This window comes from Chiloscyllium plagiosum, unplaced genomic scaffold (genome assembly GCF_037043375.1).
Source record: "Chiloscyllium plagiosum isolate Xiang-an unplaced genomic scaffold, Cpla_swu_hap1 HiC_scaffold_6, whole genome shotgun sequence".
In the NCBI taxonomy this organism is placed as follows: Eukaryota; Metazoa; Chordata; class Chondrichthyes; order Orectolobiformes; family Hemiscylliidae; genus Chiloscyllium; species Chiloscyllium plagiosum.
The window spans coordinates 48,845,651-48,869,106 of record NW_028270144.1 but is presented as its reverse complement, the minus strand read 5'-3'; the positions used below and the strand labels follow the sequence as shown (position 1 = coordinate 48,869,106).

At 40.0% G+C, this 23,456-nt stretch overlaps 1 protein-coding gene across 9 annotated transcripts in view; it reads left to right on the top strand.

The window, feature by feature from the left end:
* bcl9 (BCL9 transcription coactivator) overlaps nucleotides 1-23,456 on the top strand; it is a 253,860-nt gene that overhangs the window by 154,210 nt on the left and 76,194 nt on the right. For 8 of the 9 annotated variants that reach the window (XM_087987985.1, XM_087987989.1, XM_043691452.2 and 5 more), the window contains 2 exons: nucleotides 12,550-12,660; nucleotides 18,218-18,416. In XM_087987985.1, the coding sequence (XP_087844111.1) occupies nucleotides 12,550-12,660; nucleotides 18,218-18,416 (310 nt within the window). Of the gene's footprint in view, nucleotides 1-1,255; nucleotides 1,321-12,549; nucleotides 12,661-18,217; nucleotides 18,417-23,456 lie in introns of all 9 variants that reach the window. The other variant, XM_043691454.2, reaches the window with a different exon arrangement.

The window sequence follows — 23,456 nt, the reverse complement described above, 5'->3', positions numbered from 1 at the left end:
ATATAAAGTGTAAATGCAGGCCATATTTTCCATTTTAAAAGGCAAAGAACATCTTCTAATTTTAATGCTGACTTAAAATCATAACATCTTACAGTATAGAGGGAAGCCATTTGGCTCATCATTCCTGGGTCAGTTCTCCTGAACAGTTGAACACCCAAATCACTTTCCTTTCAAAAAACACTGCACCGAATGCAACTTAGACCATCTTTTGTGGTGGGCAGTTTTAAGTTCAAAGAAGTTTGTGTTTACAAATGAGTCCTTTTGTTCTTTGATGATTTATACTAAATCTCTGCTCCACGGGAAAAAAAATCTTCTGATATCAATCTGGCTGATACCTTACTGAAGTATCTTATGGTTCTTGCCCTGCACAGTGTTCAAATTTATGTGTTGTCTCTCACAGTCAATATTGTCACCATTGAACTGACATAAATATTGAAGTAATGAATGAATATCCTTCCAGCATGAGGAACAACCATCGACTCTCTTCTTAACCCAGAGAAATATTTATCAAAAGGAATATATTGTTCACAACATACACTGTACAAACCCCAGCAGCTGAATAGACACTTTGCTGATTATCCTTTGACAATTGCATATGCACTATATTTCATGGACCTTTCTCTACATTTGCCACATCCTCACTAACAATCTATTTCTTGATTGTACAGGCAGAAATATTGGAACCTAAGTCTTGTTAAGTGTGTTGTGATTTGCAATAGCACCCTCTTCTGGTATTTGTAAAATGTACATACAGAATAAACTCTTTTAGTTCAATGTTGGCTCATCACATGCTTCATATTGTTTTAGTCTGTCTAAGAAAGCTATTAGAATTAGTGATGATTGGTGTTATGGATAACCCTATCTGAACAAGTTTGAGTTAGATAAGCTTTCAGCAAGGAGACAGTGAGGTCTGCAGATGCTGGAGATCAGAGTCGAGAGTGTATTGCTGGGAAAGCACAGCAAGTCAGGCAGCATCCGAGGAGCAGGAAAATCGACATTTCAGGCCAGAGCCCTTCACCAGGAATGGACTTCTGAAGGGCTCCGGCTCAAAACGTTGATTTTCCTGCTCATCGGATGCTGCCTGACCTGCTGTGCTTTTCCAGCAACACAATCTCAACACTAAGCTTTCAGCAAGCCAGTAGAGGAAATCTGAGCTTATGTTTTGCGGAGAAATAGTTTTAAAAAATTTGCTGTCTGTGGAAAGACTGTTTGTGCACATGGGTGGACTGATCTTTGAAGTTGGCTGCATCAACAGGTATCATTGGGAGACTGAGAGAATACAGCCTTGATCGTGGAAGCAACTGAAGATGTTTTTCACAGGTAATAATATCCTGGATATTCCTGATAATCCGGCTGTGAGGGACAGACAAATACCGATAATTCTGATCAATGCAGGCCTAGAAGCGTATGTAACACTCAACAATTTGCTCACCCCTGCTAATCCATAAGGTACCCCACTGTCTGACATGTTGTACAAACTTGAGGAACACTACAAGTCCAGTCATGGGAGCTTGCTAAAAGCTATCATTTAGAACAAGGGATCAGTTACCCAGTGAGGATAATGGAGAGTTTATTGTGGCATTGAAAATGTTGTTCACCCATTGTAATTTGGGAATTTTAAAAGAGAACTTTACAGGGCAGGTTTGTTTGTAGTTTAAAAAGTAAAGCATTTGCATTTTCAAGGAGAAGGGACATCCGCACAATAAGAAGCTCACAGCTGTCCAATGAAAATTCACAGTGCACCATAGTTCGAATAACATTGAATGGATGAGGATGGCATGGAGCATCGATCGGTGTGATTCCTGAATCATTGTACAGTTCAAAATTGAATCAGCATTAGTTGGAGAAATCATGCATTATGTTATGAAGCTTTGGTGGAGACAAAATCTGCGTAATGGAAAGGATGAATGTTCTTCTTATTTGCAAAGAGCAATGGGCAGCACGTACCTACTATTGCACTGAAGGGCCAAAAAACAGCTTCGCTCAGAAGGAGCTGATCAAAAATACTGAAGTGAAACTGAAATGAGATGGTTTACATCAAATCAAAACTCAACACAAAATAGCTCGATCACCAAGTATCTTCAGATGTCTAAACTTGCCAACCAGTTCAAGAATATAAGACCAGCATGAGGGTTCAAAGGAATGTGAGACTTGTTTACTGCAGATCTTGTCCAATTCCCTAAGGAAGTAAATAGAACAAATAGAGCAAGAGCAAAGGCTGGAGGCAGAGCACAATATTAAAAACGTTGAACAAAGTAATTCTACTACATCCACAGAGTAGAACAAAAGGCAAATTATATAATGTTTTTGTGTGGATTTATAAGATACTGATTATAAAATACTAAAATAAAAACTAGATTCTATAATATAATCCAATATTCTGCCAAATTTTGAGGATTTGTTCACTGTTGTGTCAAGCATCTGATTATTTTAAAGTCGAAAAATGTTTACTTTCTACTTGAGTTAAATGACAAGTCTTTATGGCACTATTTCAATTTCATAGGCTGCCATCTAGTGTTTCTTCAAGTAAGGATCAAAAATTGTGAAATGCATCACAACCTCAGAATATTTCTGAAATCAGGTCTTTATTCTGGTAAATTTATACTGTGTTTGTACCTTCGATACCCATTCAATGAACTGTTGACGAATGGAGTTTCATGATTTTGGACAAAAGACCATGACAAAGCATTCAAGTTGTGTAAAAGGAAATTGAGAGATGATACAACACTTGTAGGTTATAATGTGCCAGAATGATTAAGCTAGCATATGATGCCTTGCTATGCAGACTAGTGCTCTTCCATGTTGGATAATGGTGTAGAAAGAAACCTCAGTGCCTGTGAATGAATAGACAATAGACAATAGGTGCAGGAGTAGGCCATTCTGCCCTTTGAGCCTGCATCACCATTCAATATGATCATGGCTGATCATCCTTAATCAGTATCTTGTTCCTGCCTTATCTCCATAACTCTTGATTCCACAACCTTTGAGAGCTCTATCCAACTCTTTCTTAAATGAATCCAGAGATTGGGCCTCCACTGCCCTCTGGGGCAGAGCATTCCACACAGCCACCACTCTCTGGGTGAAGAAGTTTCTTCTCATCTCTGTCCTAAATGGTCTACCCCGTATTTTTAAGCGGTGTCCTCTGGTTCGGCACTCGTCCATCAGCGGAAACATGTTTCCTGCCTCCAGAGTGTCCAATCCTTTAATAATCTTATATGTCTCAATCAGATCCCCTCTCAGTCTTCTAAACGCAAGGGTATACAAGCCCAGTCGCTCCAGTCTTTCAGTGTAAGGTAATCCCGCCATTCCAGGAATTGACCTCGTGAACCTACGCTGCACTCCCTCAATAGCCAGAATGTCTTTCCTCAAATTTGGAGACCAGAACTGCACACAGTACTCCAGGTGTGGTCTCACCAGGGCCCTGTACATCTGCAGAAGAACCTCTTTGCTTCTATATTCAATCCCTCTTGTTTTGAAGGCCAGCATGCTATTAGCCTTCTTCACTACCTGCTGTACCTGCATGCTTACCTTCATTGACTGGTGTACAAGAACACCCAGATCTCTCTGTACTGCCCTTTACCAAAATTGATTCCATTTAGGTAGTAATCTGCCTTCCTGTTCTTGCCACCAAAGTGGATAACCATACATTTATCCACATTAAACTGCATCTGCCATGCATCTGCCCACTCACCTAACTTGTCCAGGTCACCCTGTAATCTCCTAACATCTTCATCACATTTCACCCTGCCACTCAGCTTAGTATCACCAGCAAATTTGCTAATGTTATTGCTAATACCATCTTCTATATCATTAACATATATTGTAAAAAGCTGCGGTCCCAGTACTGATCCCTGCGGTATCCCACTGGTCACTGCCTGCCATTCCGAAATGGAGCCGTTTATCACTACTCTTTGTTTCCTATCAGCCAACCAACTTTCAATCCAAGTTAGTACTTTACCCCCAATACCATGCGCCCTAATTTTACTCACTAACCTCCTATGTGGGACTTTATCAAAAGCTTTCTGAAAGTCCAGGTACACTACATCTACTGGATCTCCTTCGTCCATCTTCAGAGTTACATCCTCAAAAAATTCCAGAAGATTAGTCAAGCATGATTTCCCCTTCATAAATCCATGCTGACTCTGACCCATCCTGTTACTACTATCCAGATGTGTCGTAATTTCATCCTTTATAATAGACTCCAGCATCTTTCCCACCACTGAGGTCAGACTAACGGTCTATAATTTCCTGTTTTCTCTCTCCCACCTTTCTTAAAAAGTGGTACAACATTAGCCACCCTCCAATCCGCAGGAACTTATCCCGAATCTATCGAACTCTGGTCGAATTTGTCCATGCCGACCAGATATCTCAACCCAATCCAAGTCCCACCTGCCAGCACCCGGCCCATATCCCTCCCAACTCTTTCTATTCATATACCCATCCAGATGTCTCTTAAATGTTGCAATTGTACTAGCATCCACCACTTCCTCTGGCAGCCCATTCCACATATGCACCACCCTCTGCATGAAAAAGTTGACACTGAGGTCTCTTTTATATCTTTTATATCTTTCACTTCTCTCCTTAAACCAATGCCCTCTAATTTTGGACTCCCCCACCCCAGGGAAAAGACTTTGTTTATTTACCCTATCCATGCCCCTCATGATTTTATAAACCCCTATAGGCAGTTTAGACAAAGAGAGATCCATGACAGAGTTACAGCGATAGCAAGAAGTTTGAAAGTGAACCAGTGGATAAAGGTGAAAGAATTGTATCATATGTGGTTGAAGTGGATACCTGGAAATTTGTAAAATTGTAGTCCCTGAGCATACTTTGTTCAGATATTTGGTAGTTTAAATGTTAGGTTTATGCATGGAAATAATGTTTCATCTTTAGAAGTCTATGAGAAAGGGAGTTGGGAAGAGTCAAATGAGTCTGATGAATTTGATGGTTGAGATATGAGTATCAACCTTTATTATAGACAAGGAGAAAGTGAGGACTGCAGATGCTGGAGATCAGAGCTGAAAATGTGTTGCTGGAAAAGCGCAGCAGGTCAGGCAGCATCCAAGGAGCAGGAGAATCGACATTTCGGGCATGAGCCCTTCTTCAGGAATTCAGAGTTTATTATAGACAAGACTGATGAAATGGGAGATGGATTTGAATGTCAAGGATAAAATCAGTCCTTCTGAACTTCTCAGTCTCAGGTTAAGTCAGGTGAATATCCTATGCCAAATTTTGAGTCAAGAAAGGAATGGGAAATCAGTGGTTCTGTTAGATTTGTAAATAAATAGAAAACAAAAGGTTTTTTTCTAAATTGTGTGAAATTTTGAGCATTGTAGGGAGGAGTGTAATAATACCTTCTTATGGCCATTTGTATACATGCATATACCAAAATAAATTGATTTTAATTTGCTGTTGACTCTCAATGTCCTACATATGTTTTAATCTGTCCTGCAAAGTTGTTTTTTGCCTTGTTTCATTTAAAGCCTTCATGGTCATTTCTTTCCCCAATTTCTTGCGGTAATGCATAGAATCATTGAAGAATTACAGGACAGAAAGAAACCATTCAGCCCATCACGTCTCAAGCAGCTGGTAAACTAACCATTCTTTTATTCCATCCTCCAGTTCCTGGTCTGTGGCCTTGCAGCAATTCAGGAGCTGATCCAGGTTTCTTTTCACCCAAGTGAAGGGTTTTGCCTTACCCACCAAACTGAACAGTGAATTCCAGGCATCCACCACATTCTGAGTGAAAATGTTTTTTCATGTCCCCACTAATCCTTCCACCAACCACCTTAAATATTGGCACCAATAATGAATCTCTCCAATAGGGAAACAGGCATTCACTCATCACTTTGTCCAAGCCTGTCATTATTTTTTACATGTCAATTAAGTTACCCTTCAGTCTTCTCCGCTTTAAGGAAAACAATCCTAGTTTATCCAATCTCTCTTCATAGCTGCAATTTTCAAATCCTGGCACCATTCTTGCAAATCTACTCTCTGTTCTCTCTGAATAAATTATGCCCACCTTATAATGGGATGACCAGAGTTGGGCATTTAGTTCCAGCTGTGTTCTGGCAAAAAAAGGTACCAAAACCCAGAGATCCCATCATATCCATAGTGTCTGGTTTATTAGTCCAGTGGCATTACCACTGGGCTACTATCTCCCTCATTGCTTAACAGTTCCTTAGATAATCTGATTGCAAACAAGAATCCTCCAATATGCATAGGGAGGGCATTAATGCTGATGAATCATTGTGTGTGTTGGGGTGGAGTTGAAGCAAGCTGTTGTCCAATTAGACAGCATGCTATTTACATGTACTTTTACAATTATGAGGTTTGTAAGATTTTATATTATATCTTGGAACTTCAACTTTATATTCATGTTAATAATATGTGAATGTGACCTTTTCTGCCATTTGCCTGACCATAAATTGAGATGTTTTCATTATCAGAGATCAAAGGAAGGCCTAGGTTATTTTACTGAGAAGAAAACAATTTATTTATTTGAGAGACAATGATATCCACTATAGAGTTGACCATGATTAACTTTAAAGTACTATTTTAGCTGATAGTTATTAGCTAATCCACAAACACATGGAGATGGCAACCCTATTGTTTGCAAACCCACATAGAGGCTGAAGACATAAATGAGTTGCTAATGAACAGGATGCTAATGACTAAGAAGTGGATAGTAGATTGAAAACATCGGTTCTAGATGCCATTGAAGGAGTCAGCATGGAAGTTTTAAAAATTTCATTCACTGGATGTAGACATCGAGGTTTATTGCGTATTCTTATTTGCCCTTGATGAGGTGGTGGGTAGCTTCCTTCTTGAATTGCTGCTGCCCATTTGTGTTAGTCACCAGCATGGTGTTATAAAAGGACTTCCAAGGTTTTGATCCAGCAATAGGGAAGGAATAGCATTATATTTCTAGGTCAGGACAGTGAACAGCTTGGAGGGGACCTTGCAGGTAGTGATGTTCCAATGTATCTTCTATCTTTGTCTTTCTAGATGGTAGTGGTCACAGGTTTGGAATGTGCTGTCTAAGGACCCTTGGTGAAATTCTGCAGTGCTTATTCAATCATATAAGGAGGGAAAGAATGCTACCATCTTTCTGGGATGGGAGGCAGAAAAAAATGATAATGTTGACAATGAATCAGGAACTGTTTGTAATATGGCTGTAGTAATATGGCTGTTTTGAATAAAGGTGTGTTCAGAGAATCAGAAACTCAGTCTTCTGAGAGTAAAAAACCCTTGAGACATTCCAATATGCCACAAAAATTTGAAATGAAATGCAAATTTACTGAATCTGTCTGCTTTGAATTTGCCTGCAGTTCATGAACCACAGGTGCCAAGACAAAATATAATAACACTGTTGCTATGGACAACCAAAGAAAGATAGTGCTTTGAACACAAGAATTGGAGCAGGAACAGACCCAAATAGATCTTTGAACTCCCTTCAAAGTTGTATATAAACGTCAGGGGTTCAACTCCACCCTTGTACATCAGCTCCGTATCTCTTGATTCACTGAGAGTATTAAACTTTTTCCATCATGGTCAGAAGTCACATGACACCAGGTTATAGTCCAACAGGTTTATTTGAAATCGCGAGCTTTCAGAGTGCTGCTCCTTTGTCAGGTGGAGTGAAGAGAAGCAAACAGACACAGAATTTATGATCAGCAAGATGAAAAGATCATGCAAATGATGTGGGTGGAGTGTTGCCAGGCTGCATAATAAATCTCTGTAGGTGATTAAAAGTATGAGATGGTGTGAAAGGTGTGTCAAAAGTAGAATAGCAAGTGAAGGGATGATCTATAATTGGATTAATTGAGGAAGAGAGATAATTAGAAAAATTTTTTTAAAATGGTAATGCTGAAAACAAATCAAATGGCTTGAATAGCACGATAGGTATAATAGTTACATACCGAGGGTCTAACCAAAGTAGCAAGTAATCAAAAACTATACAAACTAATTAAGGTAGAGGGATCATAACCTGTCAAAACAGGACAGTAAGGATACACAAAAGTATGGTGGGGTGACATGTAGCGCAACATGAACTTTGGTTAGACACTCAGCATGTGACTCTGATACCCATCATGTTATTCCAATCATTCTTTTGTTTCCAGCACTACCTTATCCTTAATTTTTTTGTAATTATCCCTCTGACTCAATTAATGGGATTGTAGATCATCCCTTCACTTGGTATTCAGCTGTTGGCACTTTACTCACATCGTCTGACACTTTTGATCAACTGCAGAGACTTATTTATTCAGTCTGTCGACACTCCATTTACACCATTTGTATGATCTTTTGATTTTGTACCTATAAATTCTGTGCCGGTGTGCTTCTTTTCACTCTACCTGACAAAGTAGCCGTGCTTTGAAAATTTGTGATTTCAAATAAACCTGTTAGGTGGTGTGTGTATGGAATGAGCTGCCAGAGGAAGTGGTGGAGACTGGTACAATTACAGCATTTAAAAGGCATCTGGATGGGTATATGAATAGGAAGGATTTAGAGGGATATGGCCCAAGTGCTAGGTGTGTTGGTACAAAAAGTAAGTAGTTGCTAAAGTATCCATTTAATTCAAAGCTGAGAAGGATTTGGAATCAACTTTAACTAATTAGCATTTCTACCTGAATGCAAGGTTAACATATTTTGCAAACAGAGAGTAGACGTCCTTCATGATCACAGACTGAATAACTGCTTGGCATTTGTGAGCTAGCATAATCAGATGCAGGAGGGGGATAGTAACTAGACATGGAGATACATCCTACAGCCATCAAAGTATTCTGGGTGATTTGTCCTGGCATTGCTATAGGAGAAAGAATGATCAGAACAGGCTTTATTACTCCTGTTGGATTTAAGGAAGTTTCTGAAAACTGGGGGAAGTGTTTGGGGATGGTCACTCAAAACTACTACTTGGTGAATAGGAGTTACCGGAGCCCATTGGAAGCTGAGAGTGATTTTGGAACATTTGTTAAAAGAACAACAGTTCCAGGAAGAATGTAATAGTGACAAGTGTAAGAGGGGAGAATTGCTTTCAGTAGTTTAATCTGACAGAAGCCTTAAAAAGTTTAGTTGATAGTGCATTTAGTCACTTGTTACAGAAAATATTTTAAAACATTAAATCATGCTGTGTCATTTTTCTCAGCTCCTAGCTGGAAGTTCTATTTTCTGTATTTTAGCTGCAAAATTTGAAGTGTACATCATGAAAAGTACATTAGTGAAGAGGATTGTGGTGCTGTGACCACTATTGTTTGTCATTTGTATAAATGATTTGGAGTTGGGAATCAAAAGTACATTAGCAAAATTTATGGCTAGTACCATTTGAACTATATAATTAATATTGAGGAGGACAGCAACAAAGTAAACAAAATGTTAATGTGGTTTGCAGAATAGGTGTATAATTAGCGACTCAATTTTAGCATAGGTAATGTGAAGTAGTATATTCTGGTAAAAGGAATATAGTTTTAATTTAGCACTTGGACAATAAGAATATAAATGTGGTATAGATGCACATGAACAAATCATTGGGAGATGTGAGGCAGATAAACAAATCTATTGAACGTTAATTTGAAAAGCAATAAGGGTCATTTCCAGAGGAATAGAATTGAAAATCAGATAAGTTAAGGTGAACATTTGTGAAAATGTAGCTACAGTAGAGCACAGTGCACAAATCTGACTGTATATTAGAAAAGGAATTGAGAAGAACTGTTTAAAGCAGAAACTTATTTTGCAGGACTATTGGGACTGATATGGTAACATTATCAGATCGGACTAAATGGGTTGTGTCTCTTTTAGAAAGGAGCAAACTAAGGTAACCTATTAGAGATTTTTCAATAATGAAAGGGTTTGATGATGTAGACAAGGGGAGGAGACCGTAGTGGGAAACTATAGATGTAAGATTGACTATTGGCTAAGACCAATGAATCCAATAGGGAATTCAGAAGAAATGTCTTCACTCAGATACTAGTTACAACAATGGAGCGTGCACTCACATTGAACAGTTGATGTGAGGAAATACATGATGGAGAAGAAATGCATTAATTATGCTGTTCATGAGATAAAGTGGGAGAATGCTTTTGTGGAGCACAAATGCCAGCAAATGGTAGTTGTGATGGAAATTATTTTTCATATTGCCATAGAAACATCCAAGAAGCTTCAGGCTATTTGGCTCATTGCACCTGAGCTGGGGTCTAACATAAACCAGTTATAGAACTATACAAAGAAGTCATTCAATCCCTCATTTTTTTGTTGATCCTCTGAAAGGACAATTCACTTACAGCCACAAACATGTCTTTTCTCTATACAATTTCTTTCCTTTGTAAATCATTCCAATTTTTTCTTGAAAGCCTTATTTGAACATGTCTCTACCACACTGTCAGGCAGTGCAATCCAGATCCTTACCACTTGCTAAAACCTTTTTGCATCTGTGCCTTCTGGTTTTCAATCTTACTGCTAATGGGGGCAGATATTCTCCATCTTGTCTGTCTAGACTCTTCATAATTTTGAACTCTTGTGTTAAATCTCCTCCCAACCTACTCTGCTCTGAGAACTGTCCCATCTTCTCCAATCAGCCTATATAACTGATGGACAGCCATGGAACCAGGTAAAAACAATGACTGCAGATGCTGGAAACCAGATTTTGGATTAGTGGTGCTGGAAGAGCACAGCAGTTCAGGCAGCATCTGAGGCGCAGCAAAATCGACGTTTTGGGCAAAAGCCCTTCATCAGGAATAAATTTGTGAATGTTTTCTGCACTCTCTGTCTAAAGCCTTTACATTCTTCCAGATGAGAGGTGCCTGGAACTGGTTCCTTCAGCTGAGGCCAAACTGATGTTTTATACAATATACCAATCTCCTTGCTTTGTGGTCCTATTAATAGAATCCAGGATACTATATGCTTTATTAATAGGACCTTCATCCTAATTTGCCATATGTAATGATTTTTGACCATACCCATTCAGTCCTTCACTCCTGCACTCGCTGCAGAATTGCACATGTAATTGTAGAATTTATTTAGTATTGTGTATCCAGGCTTTACCTATCAAATTGAATAATTTAACATTCGTCTTAATTGCACTTCATCTGCTACTTGTCCATCTGTTGTCCTCAGAGTTTACAATCCTTCCATGGTTTGTTTAATCCACCAACTGGGAAATTGTCCTCTTTACACCAAATTCAGGTTATCACTATATTTGAGGAAGAGCAGGAATTCCAAGATCGACCAATAGGAATTCTACTACAAATCTTTATCTTATCTGTTCACCATTATTGTAGGATAGAATAGCCATTTAAAATATAGTAAAAGATGTTAAAGTCACTATACCATAGCATCTATGTTAATAACAGATGACATAGTAACAGATGACATAGATAAGAAAAAAAATGAAAACTTAAGTCCATCTTAGTTCACTTCCCAGACAGTTTCTTATCCATGTTGCTACTGTGCCTTTTATTCCATGAACTATACCTTATATCACAAGAAAACTATGTGGCATGTATCAAATACCTTGTGGAAACACGTACACCATATTAATACTGATGTAGAGGAGTTAGTATTGGATTGGGGTGGACAAAGTTTAAAAAAAATCACATAACATCAGGTTATAGTCCAACAGGTTTATTTGGAAGCACTAGCTTTTGGAGCACCACTCCTTCTTCAGGTGGTTCTGGAGTAGGACCATAAAACACAGAATTTATCGCAAAAGATTACAGTGTCATGCATTTTACTTGCATGATACTGTAATCTTTTGCTTTAACTTCTGTGTCTTATGGTCCTATTCTGCAACCACCTGAAGAAGGAGTGAATTATCCATTCATTTCAGCCTCTTTCTTTATCCAGGGAGCTCTGAATTTGGGTGGGTGTTGTCTCAACTTTCTTCTTTATAGGAATAAATTTTAACTCAATTTGAACCAACTCATCTTTAAAGACCGCCAATTGTTCAGTTGTAGTTTTGCCTGATAATTCTTGATTCCATTGATTCTGTTTTTGCTTTGTTGCTCACCTCCATTTGTTTGTCTAGAATCCTGTTTCTTTGCATTATTTTCTTCACTGTCAACCTTGAATGATTGTTCAGTCTATTGATCCAAATCCAAGGCAAGAAAAGAGATCCTGTTTTATTTCAGAATCACCTGTAGTTTAATTGTGTTTCATTCTATTTTGAATTTTACATTTAATTCCTGATTATTTGCTTTCTAACTGTTTGTCTTGGTGAATTCAAAAATTCAGCATTGAAACATGTTGCCATAGTAATCGTCAGGTTTAGACTGGAAGTTACACAAAATGAGAATGCCACAAAATTTTCATATATCATTGAATATTATTGATGCAATGTTATTGATTTATTGCTTGTGTTCAGCAACAAGCTCCTAACGTAATTTATTTTATTACATTTTTTAATGTTAAGGTATTTTCATGTTTGGAAAGTTTAGAAATTGAGCTACTAATTTCTTTTCCTCACTAAATGTCTTTTTATAATTTAGAGCATGGTCTTGACTCCCAAAGTTCAGGCATTCCTTATTAATGGTGTATCTCAACTATTTAATACAGATGGAGGCAGCAGAAGCAAGCGGCTTTGTGTAGCAGAGCGACGTCAACCGTACAGTGGTGCTGAATGGTGCTCAGGAACAGAGAGTGAAGAAGAGGAACGCACCTTCTTCAGTGAGTGCTCCAATGAATGGAATTTTAATGAGGTTATTAGCTGGGGCCTCACTCATGCCAATGGACAGATTGTTTAAATGGCAAGCTGCGTTTCTTCACATTTTGAATCTCTTCACACTTTTGGAGTCACCGTTGTCTAGTAAGGAAAATCAGCAAGAATATCCCCAAAAAAACAAATAAATTACCAAATAATCTGCTGAATTGATACACATGATCTTGACTGTTGCTCACACCACAGAATAATAGACTGACTAAAACACAGAGGGCTTTTGGCTTTTTGTCTCTGCATTGGCTCTCCAAATAAACAAATAGCCTGGTACTACTATCCCATTTTTGTCCATAAACCTGCTTATGCTTCTTCTTCAGATAATCCTGTTTCTTCTTGAAAGATATAATTGAATATGCTCCAACCACATTCTCAGGCAGTGCATTGTAGCTTCCCCAACATGTTATAACAGTCGTATTTCAGGAGGATCAGCTTGTTGAATCAGATTGTGGCTAACTTCTGCAGCTGGAGATAGAGCTTGTTGCAAGATGGAGCTGGTAGTTCTGGTCTGCCAGTGGCTGGTAGCATCATTATCATCATCACTGTCCCTAACATTTTTGCCTCTAGATCATGAAGAGCATTGCTTTCTTTCAATTATTTAGAGGGTATGGGCATCACTGCTGGACTAGTACTTAGTGCGCGTCCCCAGTTGCTTTTGAGAATGTGGTGGTGAGTTTGCTTTTTAAACTGCTGAAGTTCTCTTGGTGGAGGTAGACTGACAATGCTCTTAGCGAGAAAATTCCAAGATTTTGACCAAGCATTACTGAAGGAATAGCAAGATATTTCCATGCCAGGATGTTTAGAGGGGAACCTGCAGTTGGTTGTTTCCTGGAAGTATTCCTGGGATTTCTCAGCTGGTGCAGTCCACAAATATGTGGATACAAAAATGCAGCTGTTCATCCTTTGGACAGAGTCAATTTAGTAATGGTGAAGCATAACTGAATAAGGATGGAAGCTGGCTGGATAGATGGGAATGTGTGACAATGCGTGGAGAGAAATGGTTGTGTATACTTACAAAGTTATTGGGTTGAAGAATGAAATGAAGGAAAAACTTGACAAGGCAGAATGAGAGGATAGGTTGACACAAGCTGGAGCATAAAAATCAATGTGTTCACCTTTTCTGGTCTCGGCTTTATGCTGTTAAAGGATTGTATAACCAAAAAAACTGCAGATGCTGCAGATCAGAAACAAAACCAGAAATTGCTGGAAAAACTCAACAATCTGGCAGCATCAGTGGAAAGAAAGTAGAAAAACATTGAGACTGATGATGAAGAGTAATCAGACATGAAACGTTAATTCTGCTTTCTTCTGACAGATGCTGCTAGACCTGCTGAATTTCCACAGCTATTTCTTTTTTGATGATACAATTTTTTAAGCTGTCTCCACTCTTGTAGGTACTGCCTGTAGGGACTCCATTTTCAAGTCTGCGGAGTGAGCTGGGGATGGAACAAATCAGAGCTCACACCATACCCACCCACATCAATATCTAGGCTCCCTGGGGAAAATAAATGATCTGACTAGCAAGCTGAATTCTGAGAGAATGTTGTTCCAAGAACACTGCAAATGACAGAATTCGCTTACAAGAGATCCCATACTGCAATTGAAATAACAGCTTGCTATTACATCAACGACTTTGACCCGCTGTGCTCCATACCCTCATCTTATAATAACAGTTGTTCGCAACAATGTTGCAGTAGCCAGCCACCATCAGCCACATTTGTGACTCAATTCGAGTCAGCAAATTCCATATTGCAGAGGCGTACTAGCCTTCTGGAAGTAGCAAATCCTGCCAAAATTGCATCACCCATCTACCTACATGGGAAATATCCGCAGCAACACCACCAACTGGGGTTATTTAGTAATAGAAAGTGATGGTCAACAGTGAATAGAGTGGACCTCCAGGAATGAAGTCATCTTGCTACACAACCTATCGTGGAGGGGCGGGGGGGGGAGTTCTATTCAGCCTGATGAGATAGAAAATACTCACTGGGTCAGTTCCATCAAACAGCATCTAGTCCTGGGTGATTTCCCATGCAGTTAACACAGGCTATTGCTCACTCACTCACATTGGGCTTTGCCTTTGCCTTCCAGTCAATGACAGCACAAGGAAAATACAGTGGAACTTTTACACAAAGATTAACCAAAATTGAGCAAGACTTGCATTATTACAACCATTCCAGTCGATAATATACCTATAGAAGAATTGTATCAGGCTTTTGTGGTGCCTTTCACGAAACTGCTGATATAGGTGTTCTTTGGACATAGCTGTCCTGTCAAGGCATCCATGCCCCATGCTTTACAGAGACAATGCTGCATTCTTCAAGGAATATGAGTCATCTGTTGATTTTTACGCAGCATGCAGGTAGAAATGACAGTCAGGCTCAATTTATTCATTCCAGTCAGAAGTGCTGGAGCCTGATTTGACATCTTGGAGCAGCTCAAAGATAGCCCAGGTTGTATTGCCCACCAGTCACTGTGAACCAAGTTTGTAGTCATCTACTCCAGGTAGTATGGATACTGTCAGAGAAAAAAATTAAATGCATCATCTATACAAACTGGGAAATCTACACCAGCAACATGCACACTGGTCATTCCTAATCCTTCAAGATTATAGAACTGGAGAGAATATTAAACGGCCTGAAATGTGACAAAGCAACAGGATATGACAATGTCGCACCAGAAATAATGTGGCTCCTCTGCTTGTGTCTGATTGATGGTACTTGCGCAGAGCTGAGTCAAAGTTCAAATGTACTTTTGGAAGTGTGGTAAATGGAAAAGTCAATACCATTCAAAATCCTGGAAAAGTTAACCAACTGGCGAGCAGCTAACAACTAATTTCACTACTTTCTGAATACTTAAACCTATTGTAAAACATATCTCCAGCGGTAGACACTATCCTTCATATTGCCTAAGCTGGTTGAGGCACTTGTGATTTTGTGGCACTCATCACCTACATTGAGAATGGCTTCCAGAAGAAACCAGACACAGTGCTGTTGGATATCACAGCTGCCCGTGATGCATTGTAGCACACTAACCTGCTTCTAATGCTGTCCAGGGTGCTTTCAAAAGCTGGCTCAAGGAAGTTGTTGAAACACCCCCTCACAAAAGCACACTTGGACAAAGGCTGGTCAGTGGACCACCACAGTGTTCAGCATATATTCAAGTGATCTGTTCACACTGCATGTTGCAAGATCATGCGTGTTGACAAGTTCTGATGTCTCACTCAATCTCTGTCCTTCTGTGCCCTAAATCAGATCCTTAACCAAGAGGTTACAAGTTGATGGGATAGCGTAGCATATGGTGTCTCACAGTGAGTCGGTCTAAAACCATATCCAGTACCCTCCTCCAGAGTCCCACTGCCTAAAACGAATTATATATCTATATGGATGGCCAGAGATGAAAGCACAGTCCCAACTTGGCATACTTAGGAATAACAGTAATAGTCCTTCCCGAAACTTCAGCAGTAAACAGCAGCAAATGTCAAAACCAAAAATAACGCATTATCCAAACTCATGGATCTTCATGGGGGCTTCTGACACAACACTCTGGAACAGAGCACCTTCCCTATCAGACTGCACTCCAGAATACTGTGCATCTAACAGTCCGTTTCACACACTGTGTAAATCTTCAGTTGAATGCAATAATGTACATCCTGACTGCACTCTTCAGGCTTCAACAAGAGTTGGGTTTGCTGGCAAATTTCCCATGAAGTTGTCTAAGATGCTGTTTTCATAACAGGATTTGTTATTAAGGAAAGTAATAAGAATGTACTTTTTATTAGTCACTAATGGTATTAGAACACCTTGATGTGGCAATGCAACTGAAAACACTGTTTTCATCTTGCCTCTGTTCTTTTAAGACATTCCTTAAGATTGTCTCTTTGAACAAAGGTTCAGAGAGGATATTCTGAAATTGAAAATCTTAACAATTGAAGTCTTAGAGAATAAAAACAAGAATGTGGAAAAGACCAGAATTACAGCAACTATCATGACTTAACTGGACTGATAATTGTGTCTCATTGGCCTACAAGCTGACACAAATTGTATAAAATCTCAGTTAGATCAGGTATTGATAGTCTCAGGCTACAATCAGATTGATCAGCTGGTAAATTGAGCAGAGCAATGACAGATTTTAATCTGGAATTTAATCTGGAGAAGTGTGAGATGATGCATTTTAGGCGGCCTAATAAGAGAAGGGATATATACTTGGATAGTAGGTCTCTAGGGATTTACTGAGGAACAAAAGGACCTTGGTATACAAATCCATAGGTGTTAGCACAGGTACACAGGATAGTAAAGAAAGCATATGGGATGCTTGCCTTCATTAGCCAGTGTATAAAATATAGGAGTAAGTAATGGCAAAAATATGGAATGTGCTACCTGAGAGGGTGCTGGAGATAGGTACTTACACAACATTTAGGCAGCATCTAGATGAGCCAGGGCATAGTAGGCTGTGGATGAAGTGTAGGCGAAAGTGAGGACTGCAGATGCTGGAGATTAGAGTCAAAATTAGAGTGGTGCTGGAAAAGCACAGCAGGTCCGGCAGCATCTGAGGAGCAGGAGAATCGATGTTTCGGGCAGGAGCCCTTCATCAGGAAAGGATGAAGTGTAGGTAAATTGAATTAGTGTAGTCTGGTATTTCTTGGTTAGCATAGACATGATGGGCTGAAGGGACTGTTTCTATGTTGTATGACTCTGTCCAATTTACAGCTGAACAATTGTCAGTCAAGCAGAGAAACTTGCACCAAGTTTTGACAAATTATTGTAAACAAATAGCCAAAAGAGGATTAACAATCGACTACAATGCACATTATCTATGTCTCTTTTATATATACACGCCAATGGCCTTGAATAAAACCTCCTTTAAGAGGCTCCTCAAAAGCTACCTCTTTGATCAAGATTTTCACCATCTGACCTCAGGTGACGTACAGTTATTTACTATTGTGTGCAATGCCCTGAGAAACACCTTAGTATAGTTTGTTCTCTTGCAGCTACTACATAAATATACATTGTAGGTGTGCCATGTTCCCAGTCTTAGTTTCTCAGATAAATAATGAGGTACTTAGTGGTCTTAGCCTGCAACTGGAACAGATAGACATGCCTGCAATGCATTAGTCATGACCTGTCAGAAATTATAGACATGTCAACTGCTCTTCTGGTCAAATGAAGGGTGATCTGCTTCTTGTTTTGAAACTTGTACGGTGCAATAATGCAAATTTCAGCCATCTTAGAAGTTGCTGTTTTAACGGAAATCCTATTGTTCAGGCTACTGGTGGTTTCAGCCCAATAAATAAAGAAAATCCCTTGTCATATAAAGATGACTTTATAAATTATGTAGTGTTGAAAACTTTTTTAAGTTCAAAGGAATATTTGTGTCTGTTTTCATTAGTATTCAAGAATGTTAAGAGGTGAGAGATTGCATCAAAATCAAGTAAAATTGAAAACCTAATAAAAATTATAATTTCATATTTTTCTTTGGAAATGTCCATTTTTTATGTATGTTATGTTACAGACTGTAATTCTTCAGAGAGTGTCAAGTCACAGGAACATCTGGCAACACACTCCCTCCCTTCTTCCAATCCAGATGCCAGTGGGTCGTCCAATCCCTCACACAATTCTGTTGGAAGTCAGAAACCGATGCCAGAGTCTAGCACCGCCAAAAAGACCCCTCCTAAAGTTATATATGTCTTCTCCACAAATATGGCCAACAAGTAAGTTGACAATAATTTACACAAGATATCTTTAATCGCTCACTGCTTTTTCCATCTCTTGAGGATGATCTATGGCTGCATTTGTTACTCCAGGTTGTTGAATTTATTGATCAATATATTTTACTGTGTAATTTGTTCTATTGTAGTCCACATTACATACCTGCTGAAGGGTCTCTCTACCTCTCGAGTGTGCTCTGCCATTTGTTATGAACTTGGTTGACCATTGAGCTCAATGTTAACATTACCTGGTCTGAGCTACATGTAACTTCAGACCCACAGCAATATTACTGACTCTGAAGTGCTCTCTGGGCAATAAATGTTGCCTATCCAGCGATACCCTCATCCCATGAATAACCAAAGAAAAAGCAATAACCTAATTTGCCCTTCTCCCATATTCCTTGATCTTTTAGCCACAAAAGCTACATCTACCTCCTTTCAGCAAACACAATATTTTAACCTCATCCAATTTGCGTTGGTGAATCCCAGGCTCACGACTGTCTGGGTGAAGAAATTTCTCTTCTCATTGCTAAAAGGTTTATCCCTTATCCCTAGAATATGATTCCTGGTTCTGGACTCCCCACCATTGGGGACATCCTTCCTGTATCTAACCTATCTAATCCTGTTAGAATTTTATCGGTTTCTGTGAGATCCCTCCTTATTCCTCTAAACCTCAGTGGATACAATCCTAACTGATTCAATATCTCTTCATACGCTAATCTTGCCATCCAAGGATTAATCTGATAAACTTTCACTGCACTCCCTCTGCAGCAAAAACATGCTTCTTCAGATAAGGAGACAGTCTCTGCATACAATATTCCAGATGTTGCCTTACCAATGCCCTATATAATTGTAGCAAGATGTTCTTGTTCCCCCTTGAATCCTCCCACTATGGAGACCAACATATAGTTTGTCTTCTTTACAACTTGCTGCACCTGTGGGCTTACTTTCAGTGATTGGTGCACACGTTTGCCGAGGTTTTGGTGAATATTTCCTTCTCTGAATTTGCAAATATTCAGATAATCATCTGTTTTCATATTTTTATAACCAAGTTGATAACTATTTATCCACATTATACTGCATTTGCCATGCATTTGCCCATTCACTTAGCCCGTCCAAATCACACTGCAGCACCTCGTCAGGTCCACACCCCCCAACAACCCAACCTCCACTCCCGGCACCTTCCCCTGCAACCGCAAGAAATGCAAAACTTGCGCCCACACCTCCCCCCTTACTTCCCTCCAAGGCCCCAAGGGACACTTCCATATCCGCCACAAATTCATCTGCACCTCCACACACATCATCTATTGCATCTGCTGCACCCGACGTAGCCTCCTCTATACTGGGGAGACAGGCCGCCTACTTGCGGAACGTTTCAGAGAACACCTCTGGGACACCCGGACCAACCAACCCAACCACCTCGTAGCCCAACACTTTAACTCCCCCTCCCACTCCACCAAGGACATGCAGGTCCTTGGACTCCTCCATCCCCAGATCATGGCAACACGACGGTTGGAGGAAGAGCGCCTCATCTTCTGCCTGGGAACCCTCCAACCACAAGGGATGAACTCAGATTTCTCCAGTTTCCTCATTTCCCCTTCCCCCACCTTGTCTCAATCAAATCCCTCGAACTCAGCACCGCCTTCCTAACCTGCAATCTTCTTCCTGACCTCTCCACCCCCACCCCCACTCCGGCCTATCACCCTCACCTTGACCTCCCTCCACCTATCGCATTTCCAATGCCTCTCCCCCAAGACCCTCCTCCCTACCTTTTATCTTAGCCTGCTGGACACACTTTCCTCATTCCTGAAGAAGGGCTTATGCCCGAAACGTCGATTCTCCTGTTACTTGGATGCTGCCTGACCTGCTGCGCTTTTCCAGCAACACATTTTCAGCTCTGATCTCCAGCCTCTGCAGTCCTCACTTTCTCCTGGAATAGTACAGTAGACTAAGGATGGAAAGGTTAGATTGGGACTGGAGTGGAGAAGTAAAATGGACAAGTGATTAGAAATTTGAATTCTTGCTTAGGACAAGGTATTTTGCAAAGCAGTCATCCAGTCAATGCAGAGCAGACCACATCAGGAGCTGAATTGGAAAACAGATAAGAGCTTGAGATCTTCAACTGTGGGAGAGAGATGAGGTGAAAGTGAGAGTGTTGCCTCTTCTGTGTATGTTTATGCAAGTCCCAGGCCATGGGAAGGAGATATCTTAGGTGATTATAGAGTCGACTGGCATGTCATGAAAGGATCTATTCCTTTGGAATTCTGAGAGGCAGTGGAAAGATACGCCTGATGCCAATAACACACAGGAGGTAACAGAATGGCTAGATAATGAACTTTTGAATGTGGAAGTTGGTGAAGTGGAAGGTGAAGCCAAGGGAAATCTGATTGTAGCTGTTGGAGGTGTCTATTATCACCATTGATGGCACTTTGTTATATTTGGCATTGTGGTTGGTAAGGACTGCTGGTGAAGAAGGGCTAATGCCCGAAACGTCGATTCTCCTGTTCCCTAGATGCTGCCTGACCTGCTGCGCTTTTCCAGCAACACATTTCCATCTCTGATCTCCAGCATCTGCAGACCTCACTTTCTCCTCAAGGACTGCTGGTGGCTTGGCAGTTACTCAATATTACATGTATTGAACATTGTCTTCAAATCATAAATAGCAGTGGACTTTCCGTGAGCTTTCCAAATAGAACCAGCACCCAGTAGATCAGGAAATCATGTGACCACTTCATTTATATCCCACTGTAAACAGCCCTAGTGTGAGTTTATAAAATCCAGATCCCTATCATGGACCTTCCTTTTTGTTCATTCACATCTTTCCCTTTTCCCCTGCCTTGCACTGGCTTAAATCCTGTGACACCAGCACATCATTCCAGTCCTATTGGAAAGTCATCACGCTGAAACATTGGGGTGAATAAATCAAAGAATCAAATCCAATTTTCCCATCCCCCCACAACCTCCCTGTTTCAAATCCAATTTCTGTTTTTATTAAATTGAGTTGCTGTGGATCCTGTTTTTCATTAAATCTGATGTTAACTTAGTTTCAATTAATTGGGATTTTGAATTTCCCCTCCAAAAAACATGATCCACTAATGTGTTAAAGACATCAAAACTTGAATTGCTTTAAGATACTTAGGTTTAAGCTTTGGTTCTTAAACACCATGTATTAGACTTGCCAACCAGTCAGCACTCTCCAATCACACAGCATAAATATTAGTTTTTCTCTAAATTACTATCTTGTGAATTGTCTTGATGATTGCAAACAAAAAACTTTGTCAAAACATAGGTATTTTCAGCAGTGACTCAAGACCTGCCGTGCTAAAGAACCCCTTCAAATCATAGTAGTAGGGAGATTGAAAGACAGTTTTAATCAATACCTGGACACAAGACTGTTTGAGTTCTTTATGTACGAGGCTCCAGCATTAAAAATAATGAGAGATCACTTGAGTTTAGGGCTTGGATTTGTACCTGGGAGTATGATGCTTTTGCTATTACTGAGACTTGAGGGAAGTGCAAGATTGGCAACTAAATATCCCAGGATATAGATGATTCAGGTGGGATACAGAGAGAGGTAAAAGGGGTGGAGGAGTTGCATACTGGTCAGAGAGGATATCACAGCTGTGTCGAGAGAGGGCATTGTGGAGGACTCGAGCAGTGAGGCACATGGGCAGAGCTCAGAAATAGGTAATAATGTTGGGGTTATACTACAGACTTCCCAACAGCGAGCGTGAGATAGAGGTACAATTATGTAGACAGATTATGGAAAAATGTGGGAGCAACAGGGTGGTGCTGATGGGAGATTTTAATTTTCCCAACATTGTCTGGGATTCACTAAGTGTTAGAGGTTTAGATTGAGCAGAATTTGTAAGGACCATCCAGGAGGGTTTTACAGAGCAGTATGTAATTAGTCCACCTCGGGAAGGGGTCATACTGGACCTGGTGTTGGGGAATGAACCTGGCCACATAGTAAAGGTTTCAGTAGGGGATTACTTTGGGAATAGTGATCACAATTTCATAAATTTTAGAATATTCATGGACAAAGACAAGGTTGGTCCTAAAAGAAGATTGCTAAATTGGGGAAAGATCAACTATAGCAAAATTCAGCAGAAGCTGGGGAAAGCAGATTGGGAGCAGCTGTAAATCCACATTGAATAGTGGGAAGCTTTTAAAAAGAGGTTGATTAGAGTGCAGGACAGACATGTCCCTGAGAAAATGAGGGATAGAAATGGCAAGGTTAGGGAACTATGGATGATGGGTGAAATTGTGAGACTCGTTAAGAAGAAAAAGGAAGCATGCATAAAGGCAAGGTGACTGAAAACAGACAAAGCTTTGAAAGAACATTGGGAAAGTAGGACCAATCTGAAATGAGGAATTAAGAGGACTAAAAGGGGTAATGAAATATCTTTAGCAAACAGGGTTAAGGAAAATCCCAAAGCCTTTTATTCATATGTAAGGAGCAAAGGGGTAACTAGGGAAACGGCTGGCCCACTCAAGCATTAAGAAGGGAAGTTATACATGGAGTCAGAGAAAATGGGTGAGATTCTTAATGAGTACTTTGTGTCGGTGTTTAACGAGGAAAGGGACATGATGGATGTTGAGGTTAGGGATAGATGTTTGTTTACTCTAGCTCAAGTTGGCATAATGAGGAAGAAAGTATTGGGTATTCTAAAATGCATTAAGATGGACAAGTCCCCAGGTCTGGATGGGATCTATCCCAGATTACTGAGGGCAGCAAGAGAAGAAATAGCTGGGGCTTTAACAGATACCTTTGCAGCATCATTGAACATGGGTGAAGTCTTCGAAGACTGGAAAATTGCTAATGTTGTCCCCTTGCTTTAAGAAGGGTAGCAGGGATAATCCAGGTAATTATCGACAAGTGAGCCTGACGTCAGTGGGAGGGAAGCTGCTGGAGAAAATACTGATGGATAGGATCTATTTACATTTGGATAGGCAGCATAGTTTTGTGCAGGAAGGGTCATGTCTTACCAACTTAATAGAATTCTTTGAGGAAATGATAAAGTTGACTGATGAGGGAAGGGC